The sequence below is a fragment of the Sphaerodactylus townsendi genome, linkage group LG01 (assembly GCF_021028975.2).
Source record: "Sphaerodactylus townsendi isolate TG3544 linkage group LG01, MPM_Stown_v2.3, whole genome shotgun sequence".
Classification (NCBI taxonomy): domain Eukaryota; kingdom Metazoa; phylum Chordata; class Lepidosauria; order Squamata; family Sphaerodactylidae; genus Sphaerodactylus; species Sphaerodactylus townsendi.
The window spans coordinates 64,326,233-64,344,800 of record NC_059425.1 but is presented as its reverse complement, the minus strand read 5'-3'; the positions used below and the strand labels follow the sequence as shown (position 1 = coordinate 64,344,800).

General features: G+C 41.4%; 1 protein-coding gene across 1 annotated transcript in view; it reads left to right on the top strand.

Annotated features, from left to right (window-relative positions):
• Positions 1-18,242, top strand: part of PARP1 (poly(ADP-ribose) polymerase 1) — a 34,675-nt gene extending 16,433 nt beyond the window's left edge. The window contains exons 7-23 of the mRNA XM_048507669.1: positions 180-356; positions 1,180-1,321; positions 1,959-2,099; positions 3,710-3,952; positions 6,808-6,876; positions 7,571-7,703; positions 8,617-8,812; positions 9,778-9,906; positions 10,469-10,552; positions 11,195-11,317; positions 11,778-11,906; positions 12,301-12,399; positions 13,431-13,583; positions 15,151-15,278; positions 15,619-15,680; positions 16,798-16,912; positions 17,771-18,242. Coding sequence (XP_048363626.1) covers positions 180-356; positions 1,180-1,321; positions 1,959-2,099; positions 3,710-3,952; positions 6,808-6,876; positions 7,571-7,703; positions 8,617-8,812; positions 9,778-9,906; positions 10,469-10,552; positions 11,195-11,317; positions 11,778-11,906; positions 12,301-12,399; positions 13,431-13,583; positions 15,151-15,278; positions 15,619-15,680; positions 16,798-16,912; positions 17,771-17,852 — 2,205 coding nt within the window. The 3' untranslated portion in view covers positions 17,853-18,242. The remainder of the gene's footprint in view (positions 1-179; positions 357-1,179; positions 1,322-1,958; positions 2,100-3,709; positions 3,953-6,807; positions 6,877-7,570; positions 7,704-8,616; positions 8,813-9,777; positions 9,907-10,468; positions 10,553-11,194; positions 11,318-11,777; positions 11,907-12,300; positions 12,400-13,430; positions 13,584-15,150; positions 15,279-15,618; positions 15,681-16,797; positions 16,913-17,770) is intronic.
• Positions 18,243-18,568: the final 326 nt, after the last annotated feature.

Here is an 18,568-nt window from a genome sequence, read left to right as displayed (position 1 = left end):
CGATTGGCCATTCACAGGTAACCTGTAGCTTCCAAACCTAGAAAGGTTGGTACACAACTAATCTAGCTACAGAGAGAATTCCTGAGATGATCCAGATGTCTGTGGACTTTGTGAGTGTCTTGGTGTGATACCCTAAATCCGTCCACTTTCCTTGGTATGACTCCTTTTTGTCTTTCTAGATCCTGGACCGTGTTGCGGATGGGATGGGCTTTGGGGCTCTGCTGCCTTGTGAGGAATGCAAAGGGCAGTTTGTGTTTCGGGGTGATGCTTACTACTGTACAGGGGACATTACGGCTTGGACTAAATGTGTTGCCAAGACACAGGCTCCCAACAGGAAAGAATGGACAATCCCAAAGGTAGTACACTTCGTTGTTGCCATTTATTCTTATGTTATGTAAACCTTTGTCAGTGACTGAGGAAAGCAGACCTACTCCTCCTTTCCAGTATCTTCCACTTGTGCCCCTGTTGCATCTCACAACAGCCTTAGTTTCAGCAACCCTTTTTTCAAATCATCCCATTCCCAGACTTGCCTTCCAGCTTTTTTCCGATGCTAGTGCAAACATCCTGCTTCCCCTGCCTCCAGTCCCGCTTTACCATTCCACAGAACAGATAGTGGAGCTGAATCTGGGTAAGCAGGCTGACTGTTCTCAAACTCTGTCCACGGCAGTGGCCTTGATGAACGGGAGGGGTCTCTTCTTCCATCTCCTTTGCCATGGGTGGAGGAGAGGATTTGTATTTCCCCAGATCCCTCAAGCAGTAGGCCTGCTAGAAATGTAAACTGCCCAGAAATTTTCAAAGTGAAAGAAAAGTAGGGGTAACCTGGCAACATATCAGCAAACCAAAAAAAAGGGGGGGGGAAAGATGCCAGGTAACAGGTGACAGCTTTATTGTCTTGTGAAGCCCGTATGTATTTTGCTACATTAATGGGATCAGAGTTCCAGCAAAAAGGAACTTTTATCCTCTTGATGAAGCTTATGTAACAAAACATGTAGCTGTCTCCTGTTACCTGGAAAATTTTGAAGACATGAACATCCCCCACTCCTGGGGGGGGGGGGGGACTGGCTGAAATTTTGGGTATGTGTATAAAAATATGGAATATTTCTTCTCATGCATATAAACCCTTTTTGCTGTCTTATATCATGTGTGTTCATTTCTCTTGTGTATGCTGTCCCAACACAGGAGTTCCGGGAAATCACATATCTAAAGAAATTTAAATTTAAAAGACAGGACAGAATATTTGCTCCAGAGGCTGCCTCTTCAAACTCAGCACCTGCTCCAACAGTGTGTGCTCCAGTTACTGAAAACTCTGCTGCACCAGCAGGTAAGCAGCCTACCAGATAACATCTGCAAAATACACTCATTACCGGGGGGGGGGGGGATGTCCTCCTCCTCAGACTTTCTGAAAGTTACACAGTGTAGTCATCCCTCAAAATCTATCTCCTTCATACATGTCCTGTTATTAGTTCGCTGACTCACCTTTCCATTTGTGCTTCATTAATTGTTGTTATTAGTTATTTATATGTATAGTGTAAATTATTGTTCTAAGGTTTCATTTGGGGACTCTGGGTAGAAAGGTGTCATAAAAATGGTGTAGATAAATTCAAATGTGTGTTCTTGGGTGTAACTTAGTACCCTCATGCAACTGTACTATGTGATTTCTGAGTAAGGAAGGTTGGTTGTCCAAAAGCACACAGACACACATCCCATCTAGAATCATTTTCTCATGTCTTTCCTAGAAGTGAAAACTCTTGATGCAAGGTTTACTTTCAAACAAAGGAACCTCAGTTGAAATTCAAAGTAGTGCTATACCATGTCAGGGAATGTATGCATACTCACATCTGCTTTATTATGTTCCAGAAAAGGAGGGGGACTGTGACCATTGCTTGATAAGTTTACTAGAAGCTTTCACAGTATGATCTGTCAATCTTATGCTTTGTATTTTATGTTGGGCCAACCAGATAAACCATTAGGCAACATGAAGGTTGTGACCCTTGGGAGATTGTCAAAGAATAAAGATGAAATCAAGTCTGCTATTGAAGAGCTTGGAGGAAAGGTGACAGCCTCGGTGAATAAAGCTAACCTGTGCATCAGCACGCAAAGTGAGTGATTGTCTTAACTGGTGTCATCAGGAAATGGAGAACCACCCATTATGAGAGATTATGGACTAGGAGTAAGAGCATTTCATTTCGTTCTGTGTTCCAACAAAAAGGCCGGTGCTGTAACTAATTTCAGGCAAGAGCCTTTTTATTGGCCTTTGAAGTCACAGTGAGAAGTGTCACAGATACAGTGATAAATGTAATGCATGCTTCAGATGAGTGTAACTGTGCTTCACCTTTAACATTGAGTACTAAAATATACTTGAACCATTGATACTTCTTTGGCAGATGTTAGTGGATATTTCTTTAGCCCACTCCGCACAGCAAATGTTTAGCGGGTTGCAATGGGGATAAAGTAACCCATTTTCCTGTTTTTGCATTTGCATGCATCCGTGCAGGCTGCGATTGGAGCCCATGGAACCAATGCGGGTTTCTGTTGCGCCTTCGCACAGAGGCGCGTCTATTTTTTTATTTGCCTCCCACCAGTGCGTAGCTATGCAGGCATGCACAAATGAACCCCCACATCCATGCTGACATCTCACGATACCACGATACGACCATCTGCACTTGCGTGGCTACGCAGATGTAAGCTGCAAAAAATTTTTTAAAGGAAAAGGGAGGCAAATAAAGTGCCTCCTGCCTGGATGTTGCTCGCAAGTGGCTCCAACCTGTGATTTTTCAATAGACTCGCAAATAGTGCAGTTCTCAAAAAATCCAGTTTGGGGAAAATAACACTGGGCAGACTCGTTTTAGGGGCGGGACCTGTGCAAAATGCCTCCCCAAAATGCGGGTTTTTTCCTGTTTATTGGCCTATGCAGAGTGAGCCAAAGTCTGACAAGTGTTTCATGTTTGCATTTAAATTAGGCACTGTGGTTTCTCTAAACACTTAACTGGTGATGGGTCCTCAAATATGGCAATGTCCTGGAGTATCTGAATGTAAGCCTCACTGGGAGAGACTGTGTGTGGGTGCTGAAGCTTATGGTAGCATGTGGGTATGAATGCTACTGAAAATGATTTTCCCCTGCTAACTGATCTTCACCCATACAGTTTTGACATGATGGTGGTGTAGAACGTTTTACACACTCCTCTGGGACTCCTGGGAGTACTGAGACGGCCCACATGATGGTTCTGACCCATTCAATGAGTACCTCCATATCCTACACTGAGCAAGGCACATTTGGTGCCAGGGTTTGGCATCCACTTGAACATGTGAAGCTTTCTCATTCAGATTCATTCTTGTTAGCGATGGCATTTCATGCTTATTTAGGAGATTTTTATTCTGCCTTCTCAAGGTGCTGGCAGCAGGGGGAAGAGGGAGCTCACCCCTCCCATGATTATCCCAGTCCCAAACCTCCCCCCGTGCTGCTGGTAGCCCTGAAGGAGGGGATGGGGTCTCTGTGTGGCTTCTGTCATATACTTTAAAATGCTGTAAGGTTCTTCCTGCAGTTTTTTTGCTGAGTCTGACCCTACTTGAGTGACTAGGTAGGCCCTAGATTGATCGTGAAACCTCTTAACTTGCAGAGCATGTGCTTACTATCATGCTGTGGGCTCTCTCCTTAGCAAAAGTATGTCATGCGTCTCTTTTTCATTTTTTGTTTTTTTTAATCTTCCAGAGGAAGTTGAGAAAATGAGCAAGAAGATGGAAGAAGCGAAGGAGGCACAAGTGCGTGTGGTGTCAGAGGAGTTTCTCCAGGACATAAAATCCTCCAGCAAGAGCTTTGAGGAGCTTCTGTCACTTCATGCTCTTTCACCCTGGGGCTCAGAAGTTAAACAGGAGCACAAGGAAGTGTCCATAGGAGGAAGATCCAGTGGGCATTCAAACACAAAAAGCACTGGCAAGAACAAGGACGAGCAAGGTGAAGAAAACATTCAAAGGGCATGTTGTCAGTACTTGATTTTTCCCATGACAGCTAAAGTTATTTGCTGCATTGGAAGGTCCCAAAGTGTTATACTGGTATATATTAATTGGATTGTTAAGTTTAATGCATTGAAAATAACCTTAGAAGCGAAGATGAAGAGCCTTAAAGAACCTTAAAGCAGACAGTGGTCTGACATGTCAAACCCCTTAATATTTAGCTGAAATTCATCTCTAATGTATGTCATCTGCCCAGTAATATAGGTATAGATTTTTTAATGGGGTGGGTTTGGGGAGTGTGGCCACGCCCCCACTGGCCCTTGGGGGGCATGACCACACTTCCCCAAGCCCCGCCCCCAGCCTCTGTGCTTATAAAAGCAGCTCTCCGAGGCCAGGTACGGCAGACTCCCCTGCCCTGTGCCCCCCCCCCCCCCGGCTGGGCTCCCAGCTGGCAGTTTCTTCTGCTCTCCCCTCCAGGCAGAGGCGTAGCTAGGGAAAATGTAGCTGAATCTGAGTTTTGTGCCCCGCCATGGGTGCCCCCCTATGGGATGCTGGAATCCACCCCCAAACAGCATCACTTTCAATGGTGTTTAAACTAGGGAGCCCAGATTCTCCTTTTAAATCCACCTTAAAGGGAAAATCCGGGGTCCCTAGTTAGAACAAAATTTAAAGTGATGCTGTTTTGGGATGGATTATTTATCCCCCACCCTGAAACAGCATCATTTTCAACGTTTAAACTGGGGACCTCAGATTCTCCCTTTAAATCCATACCAAAGGGGGTGAATTTAAAAGGAGAATCTGGGGAAATTTGGGGGATGCCTGCTGTCAGGGGTGCAATTGTTAATCTAGCAGCACCAAAATTTCAGGGTATCTTTAGGAGACTCCTGATGATACCACCCAGGTTTGGTGACGTTTGATTCAGGAGGTCCAAAGTTATGGACCCTCAAAGGTGAAGCCCCCATCTTCTATTAGCTCCCATTGGAAACAATGGGGAATGGGGGCACCCCCTTTGGGAGTCCATAACTTTGGACCCTCTGAACCAAACCTGGGTGGTATCATCAGGAGGGTCTCCCAAAAGATCCCTGAAATTTTGGTGCTGCTAGCCCAAAAGCTGTGCTCCCTATAGGCCAAAAACAAAAAAGCACTAAAAAATACCAAAAAAACACAAACGGGGGTGCAGAGCTTCAGACATGTAATGGGGGGTTGAACCCGGGGGGGAAAAAAACCCTTACCTACGTCCTTGCATCTGCTGGTGATTCTCAGCTTAGCTACCACTGGTGGGTTGAGATTCACAAAAGTTATACTTTTTGCAGCTCTTGTTCTGTGACTAGAGAAGATATTTTATGTACATTGTACCTTGACGTATCCCCCCATCTAAATAAAAAAACAACCTTTCAGTGTTTTGAGAGAAGAATGAGAAGGGAAATCAGTGGGGGAGGGAGTATGCAGTTTAAAAAGCAGCATGACCTCATTGCACCTCAGACCAAGTATGAAAAGTTTTCCTTTGACATTTCTGATCATTCTAGTATGCATGCTTTTTGGGTTGGGCATTGCAATTTTCCAGCATTACGAAGCATTATGGTATGAATGCCAGTCAAATGCAGCAAGTTAGAGGAAAGATGCCTGAATCATCATCATCATCATCAAGCCTATATTGGCATTAGAAAAAGAAAACTGAACAGAGAAAGACAGAAATTTCAACACACATTGAATCTGAACTTGATACTGCAAGTAAACATTTCAAGGGCAGCTACAGAAACATGCTACATTCCAATCATAATATATTATAATATTACAGTAAAGTATTAGAATAAGGTGGCATAATAAAGAAGAGAAAAGTTAATTACATTTGCTGTATACATACATAGACCCATTAATAGGTTATTTACATTCGATTATTTTGAGGAGAAAGTTTGCAACAATCTCAGGGTCGGTGTAGTTCAAAAGGATTGGAATAGCAACCGATTCTGCAAGAGCCATAGTAAATAATGGGATGGAATTTACATATCTGTCTCTGACTCTCTTGGTTCTTGGGCAGTGAAAGAGAGAATGGGCTATAGTTTCAATCTGAGTTTGATTGCACTAACATAATCTTTGAGTTTTTTCAAGATTACTGAACCTGCCACAAAGAAAAGAGGAGGGCATAACATTAAATCTGGCAAGTGCCAGATGCCTGAATCCTTTTTCCTCCCTCTTAAGAATACAGGTGTGTGTTTACTGAGTTATAAAAAGCCATTCGTATTTATGGTGAGGAAATTATTATTTTTTAATTAGGCTTCCTATCCTGTCCTTTTTCAGCTGAAGCCAGGCTCAGGGGGCTAGCCTTTTCCTTCATGTTTGAGGAACCCTTTCCTTCATCTTCTGTGGCTAAATCTTTCCTTCATTTAAATCTGTGGCTCTACTACCTCCCTGAGGAAGCAAGAATAAAGGGAGAGGATTAAATTCTCTAAACTGGATTGCCTGACTAGAAATCAAGTTTAAGATACAGAAGCTCCCTTAACATTAACAGAAGAATCTGTAAGGGCCAAGGCTTAAAGAATATGAAATTTTTATTTCTCATAATCCAGGAGTTAATTCTTTATGCAGTTCCTTTAGGAGGATTGAAAATGCTGCTCTTTGCATGAAGAGGTATGCATTAAAAACCCTTTTTCAGAGGGAATTTAACAGGATATATTTGGTTCCCTGCAAACATTTAGTCCTAAGGCAAAACTTCCTTGTTGGGATTGAAACCAGACAGGATAACTATTCCCCCAGATCTGCTATAGTTGTGAAAAGTTATACTTTTTGTAGCTCTTGTTCTGTGACTAGAGAAGATATTTTATGTACATTAACAAAACATTCAATTTTTGTTTATAGGAACCAGCAAGTCTGAAAAGACAATGAAGCTGACAGTGAAAGGAGGTGCTGCTGTGGATCCTGACTCAGGTAACTACAGAACACCCTTGTGCCTGTTATCCCTTCTTCTGATACTTGGGTCAGTTTTTGCTAATTTGGAACCTAGAGATGTTCTGAAGTTCAAGGCCCACCACCCACGTTGGACTGCCTGGCATCTTCTACAAGGCGTCTTCTAGCTCATTAGGAGCTCCTAGTTCATTTTAAAGACCTTCCCACATAATGCAAAACTGAGTAAATGTCTTAAAGCATGTCTTGGAATTGCCTCCCATGGACTGTACTGCTGCTTGTTTGCTGACTTTCTGCTTCTGCTACACAAATGAGCTGGACACTGATGACGGCAACTGTGAAGGACCAAAGCTGGCTGACTCTCAGGATTCTTTAACAAACTTCAAGCAGCATTCTCCAGGAAAGTTTATCCTGCTTGTAATGTGAATGTATACAATATTTTTTTTACTTTTGAACAGCTGTGTTCTTCTGCCTTATTGTGAGACTGGTTGAATGGAGGTGGTTTTTTTTAATGGAACTATCCAGATATTTTTTCATTGCCTAGCAGTTTTCAAAGTAGTGTTCACAACCACAGTTGAAATGCTATTTGTAGATGCCTTCCTATGTGAATCTGGGAAAGGGGAGGGAATTATCTTATTGTGTAATATGTTAAAATTTAATAATAGTGAGATCAAAATGGTTTTTTTTCCTGTCCTTAATTCATTGCTCATCCTCACAGGCTTAGAAGATTCTGCTCACGTCTTTGAAAAAGGTGGCAAAATCTTCAGTGCCACTCTTGGCCTGGTAGATATTGTCAAGGGAACCAACTCCTATTACAAACTTCAGCTGTTGGAAGACGACAAGGAAATCAGGTTGGATTTGCCTCTTTCCCGAATACATGCTTTTGTCTCCCCTGTTGCAATACAGTTTGAGTTTTGTTGTACATATTCCTTTTAACAATAGTTTCATAAGACCTGATCAGAAATGCCAAACTCAAAAATCAGTTCAATTTTTTGCTTCTAAGAACCTGAACCAGTTCTATCTGGAGCAGTGCCAGGCAAACCTAATTTGAAACCCTCCCTTTGTTATCTGAGGACTACATTTAAGGATTTTTACAAATCCTTTTTACAAAAGAATCAGTGACTGATTGGGTTAACTTTTCCCCACCCTGTAGACTTCTGCTGATCAAAACCACTCATTCTGTACTGCCCATGCTGGTTTTGTTCTGCAAATGAAAGCTTCAGCTGTGTTGGAATGTAAATGTTAGCATGATAAAATCTGCTGCAGAAATATGCAAAATTTCTAGGTTGCAGGAATCATTGACCAGTGAGTGGCATGAGGCTTTGACTGCTGCCTGTTTTGTCAAACCCCTGGAAGTCTAATGCAGCAGGAATTGGGACTTTTTTTAAAAAAAGTCAACATTTGTTAGTGCAGCTTTTAGGTCCCTAAATGAACACATGCTTTAGGTGTTCCTTCAGAAGGCTTCTCGGCTGTGTGGCTGGGGCCTGGTAGTTTTTACTCCTAACGTTCTGGCTGCAACTGTGTCTGACACCCTCAGAGGCATGTCTCGGGAAGATGTATTTCTCTCTGTGGCACAGTGTGGAGTGATTGTGTGGTGTTTTGTCCACCGCACAGGTGGGAGGGGGAGTGAGGAGAGAAACATATCATGCCATGACATGCCTCTGAAGATGTCAGCCATAGATGTAGGCCAAAAAATGGAGCAAAAACTACCAGACCAAGGCCACATAGTTTAATCCCCTTTTCCTGCTTCTCCGTTGTTTGTAGATACTGGGTGTTCCGTTCCTGGGGCCGTGTTGGCACAGTAATTGGAAGCAACAAGCTGGAGCAGATGCCATCGAAAGAGGAAGCCATTGAACATTTTCTGAACCTGTATGAAGACAAGACTGGAAACTCCTGGCATTCTACAAATTTCACCAAATATCCCAAAAAATTCTATCCTCTGGAAATAGACTATGGACAGGTATCTAGTAATGTTACTGATATCAAAGGGGAACTTGCTTCCTTGTCAAGGCCATCTATATAAAAGTTATTTTCAACTATGTAAAGAGTCCCAACTATAAGTGTAGGTGCTGCCAGTGTAGTGTGAGCCAGTGTAGTATAGCGGTTAGGGGCAGTTGGCTTCTAATTTATTTATTTATTATTTAGATTTTTATACCGCCCCATCCCCAAGGATCTTTTATACCACCCCATCCCCAAAATCTGGAGAACCAGGTTTGATTCATCACTCCTCCACATGAACGGTGGAGTCTTATCTAGTAAACTGGATTTGTTTCCTCACTTCTACACGTGAAGCCTGCTGGGTTACCTTGAGCTAATCACAGTTCTCTCAGAACTCTCTCAGCTCCCCCACCTCACAAGGTGTCTGTTGTGAAAAGAGGAAGGGAAAAGGAGTTTGTAAGCTGCCTTGAGACTACTTACAGGAGAGAAAGCAAACTTTTCTTCTTATCTATCACAGCTAGATGTGTGTCTGCTGAATCAAAGCACTGAAACATTTAAAGATCAACCTGCAAAATTTAACTGCTACAGCACCTTTTCTGTCATGGCCCACCTGATTTCCCGCTCAATAGTGCAGCTGCCAGAGCATCCCCTTGAGCATCTGTTCCACCAACCTGTCCATTTAGGGGTAGTATGCAGAGGTTTCTGGAGCACTGAGATCTCCAGGTTTGAGGAAGTTAATAGTTGAGAATCTATTTGTTTAAAAAATAATAATTTAGTGCCTTTTACTTATTTCCTGCTTTTTGCTTTGATTGTGAATCAAACTGGGTATTTGTTTGTTCTCTACAACCAGTGGTCTAAATTATTGGGTTAGAGTTCCCAGTTAACCAGGTAAAATAAGAGAACTGAACACATACTCCACCTCCAGCTTGGCTGGTTTAACTGAGCAATTCTGCCTATGGGTGTAATTAACACTTTTTTCCCCTCTAGGATGAAGAAGCAGTAAAGAAACTGACAGTTAGTGCCGGAACCAAATCAAAGCTTCCAAAGCCAGTCCAGGATCTCATTAAGATGATCTTTGATGTTGAGAGCATGAAGAAAGCCATGGTGGAATTTGAGGTTGCTAATAATCCTTGTTAATAATTATTTCATTCCTTCATTTGATAAAAAAGCAACACCTTTTTACACTTTGAGAGCCATAGCATTCTTGCAGTTCAACAGGCTGTGCCTCCTCTCTCCCTGTGGCAGAAGGGAGTGGCCTATGTATGAATTTACCTGGCACTAAACTGCTACTTGTATTCTGCAAAGAGTTTTCTGTGGCAGTTTATGAACCAGTTAATACAAGGAAATGCTATTTTATTACTGTATCCTTGACCTGTTTAGCTCAAGTTTGAAAATGGGGACATTAGCAAAATACCATTGATATTAAAATACTCAAAATGTGTAGGCAAACACTATTCAAAACAAAGGCTTTATAATAAAGGCTTATAAATATTGTTTTCTAACATACATAGATGGTACAGTCCTCTGAGAGTTCCATAGCACTTTACATTGTGATTGCTTAAATTAGCTTTTATGCAGAGTTGTTGTATGTCAGAGATTCCGGGTACTTGTTGTGAAAGATACTTCTACTGAAAAATTAAAGTTCTGCTTTAACTACTTCTATTTGTCTCACTGTCAGATTGATCTCCAGAAAATGCCTTTGGGGAAACTGAGCAAGAGGCAGATCCAGAGTGCATACTCCATTCTTAATGATGTTCAGCAGGTAAGCATGAAAAACTGTTGTGTTGATTGGGGGAATTCATAAGGCTTGCTGGGAGTGGGCTGATTTTAGCTACTTCTACAACTTACACTTAATGAAGGCAAGGTGAGGACTCCTGGCTACAGCAAAAATGATGGCTTTGTTCTGTTCCAGTTCATTGCATTTGAAGAGATTATTAATGTTTCATCAAAAAAGGCCTGGTCTGACTACATATCAACTGATTTGTAGGGTTGGGATCTGGCTGCAGAATAGCCCTAATTTGGTTATTTAGTATTACGTGGTGTGGTAGGAGAAGCATGTGAAATTAAGTTAGACTGATGACTTTTATACATTGATGCTGTTGCTTTGAAAACATCATACTGTCAGCTCATTTTGTAGTGTTCTTCCCTGCATACCAAGAAAGGGTCCAGGAGCAGGGACTCAACCTGAGTCAAAACTCTCTTTATCAGACACTGGCAATATCCACTCAGAAGAGAGAGCTTTTGTGGGCTATTATTCTGCGTAGGGTTGCACTGTAAATTATTCACGTTGGATCTGTTTTCCACTAGTGCAGTCTCCATTCTGTTGCATAGATCTGTTAAGCAAAGTATCTCAGTATTGTTGCTGCACAAGTTTTTGATTTTGCTTGTTTGCCTTCCTATTTAGGCAGTTTCTAATGGCGGAACAGATTCACAGATATTAGATCTCTCCAATCGCTTCTACACACTAATTCCTCATGACTTTGGGATGAAGAAGCCTCCGCTATTGAACAACCTAGAATACATTACGGTATTAACTTGAGTGCTGTATGTGCTTTCTGCGCGTTGCTATCGGTTGTATTCTTATTCTTGAAAACTATGAGATTAAGAACACCTGCTTTAGCTTACTTGCATGCAGTGTAGGGTTTCCTCAGCCAACATGGGATAGTGGACAGAATATGACATACAGGTTCAAATCTTCACTTGGCCATGAAGCTTATTGGGTGGTTGCCGTCTCTGAGCTTCATCCTTCATTCCAGAGTGTGAGGTGGAAATGTTTGTCTGGGAAGGGCAAATCCTGTACATAGGTCCCCAGCCCTTTGGGAAAGGATGAAATAAAAAGTAAGCAAGGCTTGTGCTTCTGTTGATGAAAGGACCTGCTGAGCTTGTAATTGACTTAATGATATAAAACTAGTTGTAGACTCCATGGTTTCACTGGGTCACAGAAAATGTTCAGTACACAAACAAACACATTGTCTTCTTCCTCCTAGTCCAAAGTAGAGATGCTGGACAATCTGCTTGATATTGAAGTCGCCTACAGCCTACTCAGAAGTGGAGGTCAGGACGGGGATAAAGATCCAATAGATGTGAACTATGAAAAACTTAAAACAGATATCAAGGTAAAATAGCACTGTCCACATTATGAATAGGACCTGAGTGACCTTTTCTAATGTTCTGTTGTGGGGTTTGATTGATAATGCTAAAAGCAACTTATGCAACACAGCTGGAGAAACCAAACAAATATTGTATTTACCCAAAAGGAAGATTAGGGCTTTTTTCAAGTGTGCTGTTGAGAAAGAAGGGGTCATCTTTCATTCATGCACAAACATAAACACTAACTTTTTAAACATATAACTTTATGTATAACTTCTTTTTAGGAGGGTTGTCTTCCTTTCTGGATAAATATGGTAACTCAGTCTGTAGTTCTGTGGGATGAAACCCTCACCCCTTTTCTTACATTCATTTTTGTCTCATATATTTTCAAAAAGCACATTTTGTCCTCTTCCCCCATAGGTAGTAGACAAGAATTCAGAAGAGGCCAAGATCATAAAGCAGTATGTTAAGAATACTCATGCCAGTACTCACAATGCTTATGACTTGAAAGTCCTGGAGGTAGGTTCTGATTAAAGATTGTCTATACTTCGAATTGAAACACAGAATTAGTTGATTTCCTTTCCTTTTTATTTGCTCTATGTTGAGCAGTTCGCTAATCTTTGCATTGAACTATGTTGTTTGTGTGGGAAGTTGTACTGTAGCATAAAGAGAAAGAACGTTTGTGACAATCCGGACAGAATTCGTTATGCTTCCCTTCTATATGAAACGACAGCTGTGGATAGCGGTGGCTGTATCCCATGCTTAGAATGGACCAGAGAATCCTTGGAAGTCTGTGCTGACTCAGCCCCTTTCAAGTGCAAGTGCAAATTCTTTTCCCTCACCTGCCTGACCAGGATCTTCTGGCTTCAGGCTGCACAGGCCTACACCTTACCTCTGCAGCCCAAGCTATTCTCAAGCAATAAGAGAGCAGGGCAGGGTGTGTGCAGCCACATCTGTGCCAGTTCAACTGTCCCAGAGCCATCTTGAACTTCTCACCCTGGAGAGGTGGAGCACAGTGGCCAAGGTAACAAGGATTCAACAGCCTGAGGGAGCATTCCTAGATGCCTTGCAAGAGGTCAAGGTCCAGCGAGAGAAAATGAAGTAGTACAGAGCAGCATGTTGGGGGATTTCCTAAGCCGCCCCCCTCCTTGATGTGTGCAATCTGCTCAAATTAGAATACATACATACGCACACCCAGCATCTTATTAATTCATAGTCAAATTTTACATAGTTATTATTCTCAGTGGAAATTCAAGTCTTCAGAACAGTCTTAAATTTTCAGTTGGTTTAATATAATTAGCAAATTGCAATTTTAATTGTAAATCCTTGCACCTTTTTTATCCCTAAAGCTAAATTCATAGTTGCTTTCAGATGAGAGAAGAGTGGTTGAACGTAAAACTTTAACAGAAAACTTGCTTAGTAGCATAGGACACATTCTATGTGCTCATACATGTTCATTATAATTTAAGGCATTTATTTTCCTGGTGCACTTTCTTTTCAAATGTGGTTTTGCTACACATTATTAAAAAAAAATTGTTCCCTTCCCACAGGTTTTCAAGATTGAACGCGAAGGAGAAAGTCAGCGTTACAAACCATTCAAGGAGCTACATAACCGGCAGCTGCTTTGGCATGGTTCTCGCACTACCAATTTTGCTGGTATCTTATCACAGGGTCTCCGAATAGCTCCACCTGAGGCCCCTGTGGTATGTAAAATGCTGTGAACTAACTGGTTTTTTGTAGACATCTTGAGTTTTTCAGTTTCCTACTACACTGGAATTCCTGGCCTATGGTGGCCCTGTACATTTAGCATACTTGTTTACCAGCAGTGCACCTAGATGGGGGAAAGGGGCAGTTCAGATGCATATAGCCTAAACTTGGCATTGATGCTACAAACTTGTGCATAGGCCACACCATTGGGAATGCTGCTTTTCAGGAGTTCCTGATTGTGGGGAGAGCACCTGCATGGGTAATCAGTTTGTATGCCCATATATCCTACTGCTGACAGTTTGAACACTTGAAGGTGAGAATAGCAGGTATGATTCTGCTTCGCTTCCTACATACTTTTCCTGCATACAGATATGGTTTCTATTGCTAATACAGAAATACACAGCCAAGAATATATACAAGGGGTACCATTTGGAATGTTTCAGATGTTGCTCTGGCTAGACTATATTGTTATGGCCTTTGCTCAATATGATAATATTGGTCAAGGCTTATATTTTATACTTGTATATCTTACATTTTCAGAACTCTGCCAGTATTCCTAAAACCTGATTTCTGGGTATTGGTTTGTCTCTGGAGCATCCTGAATTCTACTCAGTTTAATAATAATAATGAAAAAAAACGGACAAAGTATTGGAACACAATACACCATGATTTAGGACAAGAAAGTGACCATCATTGACATAGCAGTACCTGGTGACAGCTGGGTCATTGAAAAAGAACACAAGAAGGTCACTAGATGCCACGATTTGAAAATCGAGTTTCAGTGACTATGACAGAAACCAGCTGAGGTCGTCCCAGTGGTAATCAGCACCCTGGGCGCCATCCCAAAAACACTAGGGCAGTACTTGAAACATCTTTGAATTGACAAAATTAACATCTGTCAAATTCAGAAGGTCGCCCTGCTGGGATCCGCATGAAAACTATGCTGATACATTACAACTTCCTTGGCCTCTGGGTGAGGCTTGAATTGTAATGAATGACCAACAACCAGCTAAAGAACTGGCAGCTGTGAAATCTACTATAATAATAATAATAATAATAATAATAATAATAATAATAATAATAATAATAATAATAATAATAATAAATAGCCTTTGAGTTGCAGAGGTTCAAGCAACCCAAAGGCCATCTTGTCCAACCTCCAGCTGCAAGGCAGTATCATCTGTTCACTATCCTTTCACAAATTAATCTGTGCAATCTCGACCCACAGTGCTTATTGGATAAAGCAAGCTCTCTTACTGAGAACTGCTGTCCAATGTGACATGGAAAACATTTCTCCCTGGCCTGCAGGATGACAGTTGGTCATACCACAGGAAATAAGGAAGACAGTTGCACAGAATAGCAAGGCATGTTTCTTAAGCGTGACTTTTTCCTCCCCCCATCCTTACCACCTTCTACTGTTTTGTGTTTTTGGATAGGTTTGGCAGGACAAGAAGCTGCAGTCTTAGCTCAGCCACCCCTCCCACTAGACTGATAAGGCAGTGTTGGAAAGACTTTTTCATAGTATCACTTGCTGTTAAACTGCAAATGTTGTTCTCTCCCTAGACCGGCTACATGTTTGGTAAAGGAATATATTTTGCGGATATGGTGTCCAAGAGCGCCAACTATTGTCATACTTCTCAAAATGATTCTGTAGGCTTAATCTTGCTGGGAGAAGTTGCCCTGGGAAATATGTAAGTAATTTGTATTTATGAAAGCTTTGTAAAACTTGCAGGAGATAACCATCAGTGGAAGACTAGTTTTCTTTAGGAAGACTAGTTTTCTTTAGGAAAACATTCAATAGTTTTAAAATAATAACTTACTATGGGTTGTTTGAGAAGTGTAAATTGGTATATTGTTTGGCACAAAATGTGTGTCTTAAAGCATAGCAAGAAAACATAAGGCATGCTACACTGTTGCATCCTAAAGCAGCAAAATATGTAGCTGTGAACTAGTATTATCTGCAGAGTAGGTTTTTTGTTTGAGTGTTTGCATTGGTACCTTACTCTAAGTAACCATCATTCCGTTTGATAGGTATGAAATGAAGAATGCTTCCCATATCACCAAGGTGCCGAAAGGAAAACACAGTGTTAAAGGTAAATCTCATTTGAGTGTGTATGAAAAAGTGTTGTTATAGTAACTGTAGGTAAATTCTTGAAGCATAGTAGGGGGATGTTCCTTAGTATTATTTTAGTCTTAATATGATATTATGCTAAAAATCTAAAGAATTTGAGCAGTCTGCTTCAGTTGTCCAGGGCAAAGAATTTTAGTTGACAAGATGGTGGAAACAGAAAATGAAGTTTCATATATATTAAAGCCAAAGTACCATACCATGTAGACTGGGGACCAGAAGATGAGAGATGCTTGTTCAGCCATAGAGCTTGTTAAGTAGCCTTGATCCAAATTACCTCTTTACAATCTGTGAATAAAATGAGATAAGGATATATTGTAACCCACCATGAGTTCTTGGGACCTAGCAAGAAAAAAGTAAAACGAATCCAAAGGAATTTTGGATAATTATAAGACTATTAAATACTCAGCATTATTTTGTGAGTTTCAGTATGAGTTTTAAATTGTTAAACTGAAATTGTTTGAAGTGTTGGAAACTGTCCCAAGCCCATGTGTGGAAGGACAGTATATAAAGCTAAATAATAATAATAATGCCCCTTCAAAGGAATTACTTTTCCCCCCTAACCTCTGGAAAACTTGTGTTCAGCCCATTTGGATAGCACTTAAAATAGTCCCCTCAAGAGCAAATGACAAAGAGGGGAAGAATAAATACATCTATTTATTCACTTCATTTGTACCTTTCTTCCAGACAGGAACCCAAAACGGCTTGCTTCATAATTTGTCTGCCATTTTGTTCTCAGAAGAACCCCATGATTAAGGTTGGGCTGAGGCTCATTCCGCACATGCAGAATAATGCACTTTCAAACTGCTTTCAGTGTTCTTTGAAGCTGTGCGTAATGGCAAAATCCACTTGCAAATAGTTGTGAAAGTGGTTTGAAAACGCATTATTTTGCGTGTGCGGAAGGGGCCTGAGTTTTTTTGACCTCCATGGCAGACTTCCAGTAGATTCCAGTAAACTTCCATGTCAGAGTGGGGATTCCAACCTGTTTTACCACGAGTAGTTTTGACAAGCTCAAAGGGTTTTCAATGCAGAAGTGAACTTGCCAACATGAATGCTGTTTTTTGCTTTCCTTCCTAATACAGGCTTGGGCAAAACTGCACCTGATCCCTCAGCCACTATCTCTCTTGATGGTGTAGATGTTCCTTTAGGCAAAGGAATCCCATCGGGAGTTAGCAACACCTGTCTTCTATATAATGAGTATCCTTTGAAGCAATTTTTTAAGGGAGGGTATCATTCCATAATCACCATGACAAAGCTGGCTGCCTGTCTGAAGGAAGCTGCTTCCACCTAACTGAAGGCCATCAGAGAAGAGTCTTGGCCTCTCAAGCCGGGGGGGTGGGGGGGCATTATTTGTTGCTTGGAAAGCTTGGCATGAATGACATTGGTTTCCACTGCTATCAGGAAGGGAGTTGATCAGATAGAGGCTGTAGAGGCAAAACAGCTATTCAAATTGGGCACACTCTGGACCAACCTGTGATGCTTTTTGCAGCGGTACTTCTCATTAACCGATATTGTTTCCTGTAGGAGATAGGGATGTTATGTGGTACCTGGCATATCATTCAGGACACAACCGTCCTTGTCTTGACTGACACTATCTGTCAGGTGTTACAGTGCATCTGCAGCTACAGTATTTGCCAGTTTGCTTCTAGGTCTATTACAGGGTGCTGACAAAATGTTATGGAGGCTGCAGTCAGTGAGGGAATGTGACAAAATCACCCCTGCCCTCTTCTAGCACCAAAAAGCTTTTGCTATATTGTAGTACTTCTGCCAGGTTTTCTGATGATGCAAGAGCAAGGTGAGACATTTTCGTGATCTTCCCCATGCCCACTTCATCTCCTTGTCTCAGTGACGTTTTTGGCCACAGGCTGTTTGACCTGCAGGAATGACTTTTCAGCATTGCAGGGGGCTGGTGTGGGAAGAGAAAGGTGAGGGAAGGACCACCATCATAATCACTTTCTGCGAGTGCAAGCCGTAGAATCTTACTTCATGCTGATGTTCTTCAAGGTACTTCCCTTTAAAAAAATAAACCTTTCCTTAATCCATTGTTTCCCACAGATATATTGTCTATGATGTTGCTCAGGTAAACTTGAAGTACCTGCTGAAGTTGAAATTCAACTATAAGACATCTCTCTGGTGAACAGGGATTGGAAGGGACTGTTAAAGCGTCGATAGTGTAAACTTCTGAAATGCCTGAGCATCTGTTCCCATTGCTGAGGTACCAGAAATAGGTTGCATGGCTTTGATTGAACTTCACCAATTACCTTAGCAAGGCTTTTCTTTTTACTCCCATATAATACTTTGAAAAACATTTCCTTTCTGACCCTTCTAGTTTTGGGACTATTGTGTGTCTTTTAACTGACCCCAAAATCCCCTTTGATTTCAGCCTTTTGTAAGGGAGGAAGGGAGGAGAAACTTGGATTGGTTTACACATTTTTGGGTTTTCAAAAAAAATTCCTTAGTTTCTATTATGAATAAATGTTAAACGTGTTTATTTTGAAGTAAAAATAAAAGCTAATTTCATACTAAATATTTATTTGTAGCCTCACTTTTATTGATTTCAGTGTGGTCATGTAGTCAGCACACAGGGCAAATACTACTTTAATGTAGCTGGGATCCTTTTCTCAACCTGTAATCAATGGTACAGCACTAAGGAAAGCTAATGTAAAGGCACTGACAGGATTTCTTACAGTGACTGACAACTCCCTCTCTACCTATCAGAAGAAGAAGAAGAGTTTGGATTTATATCCCCCCTTTCTCTCCTGCAGAAGACTCAAAGGGGCTTACAATCTCCTTGCCCTTCCCCCCCACAACAAACACCCTATGAGGTAGGTGGGGCTGAGAGAGCTCTGAGAA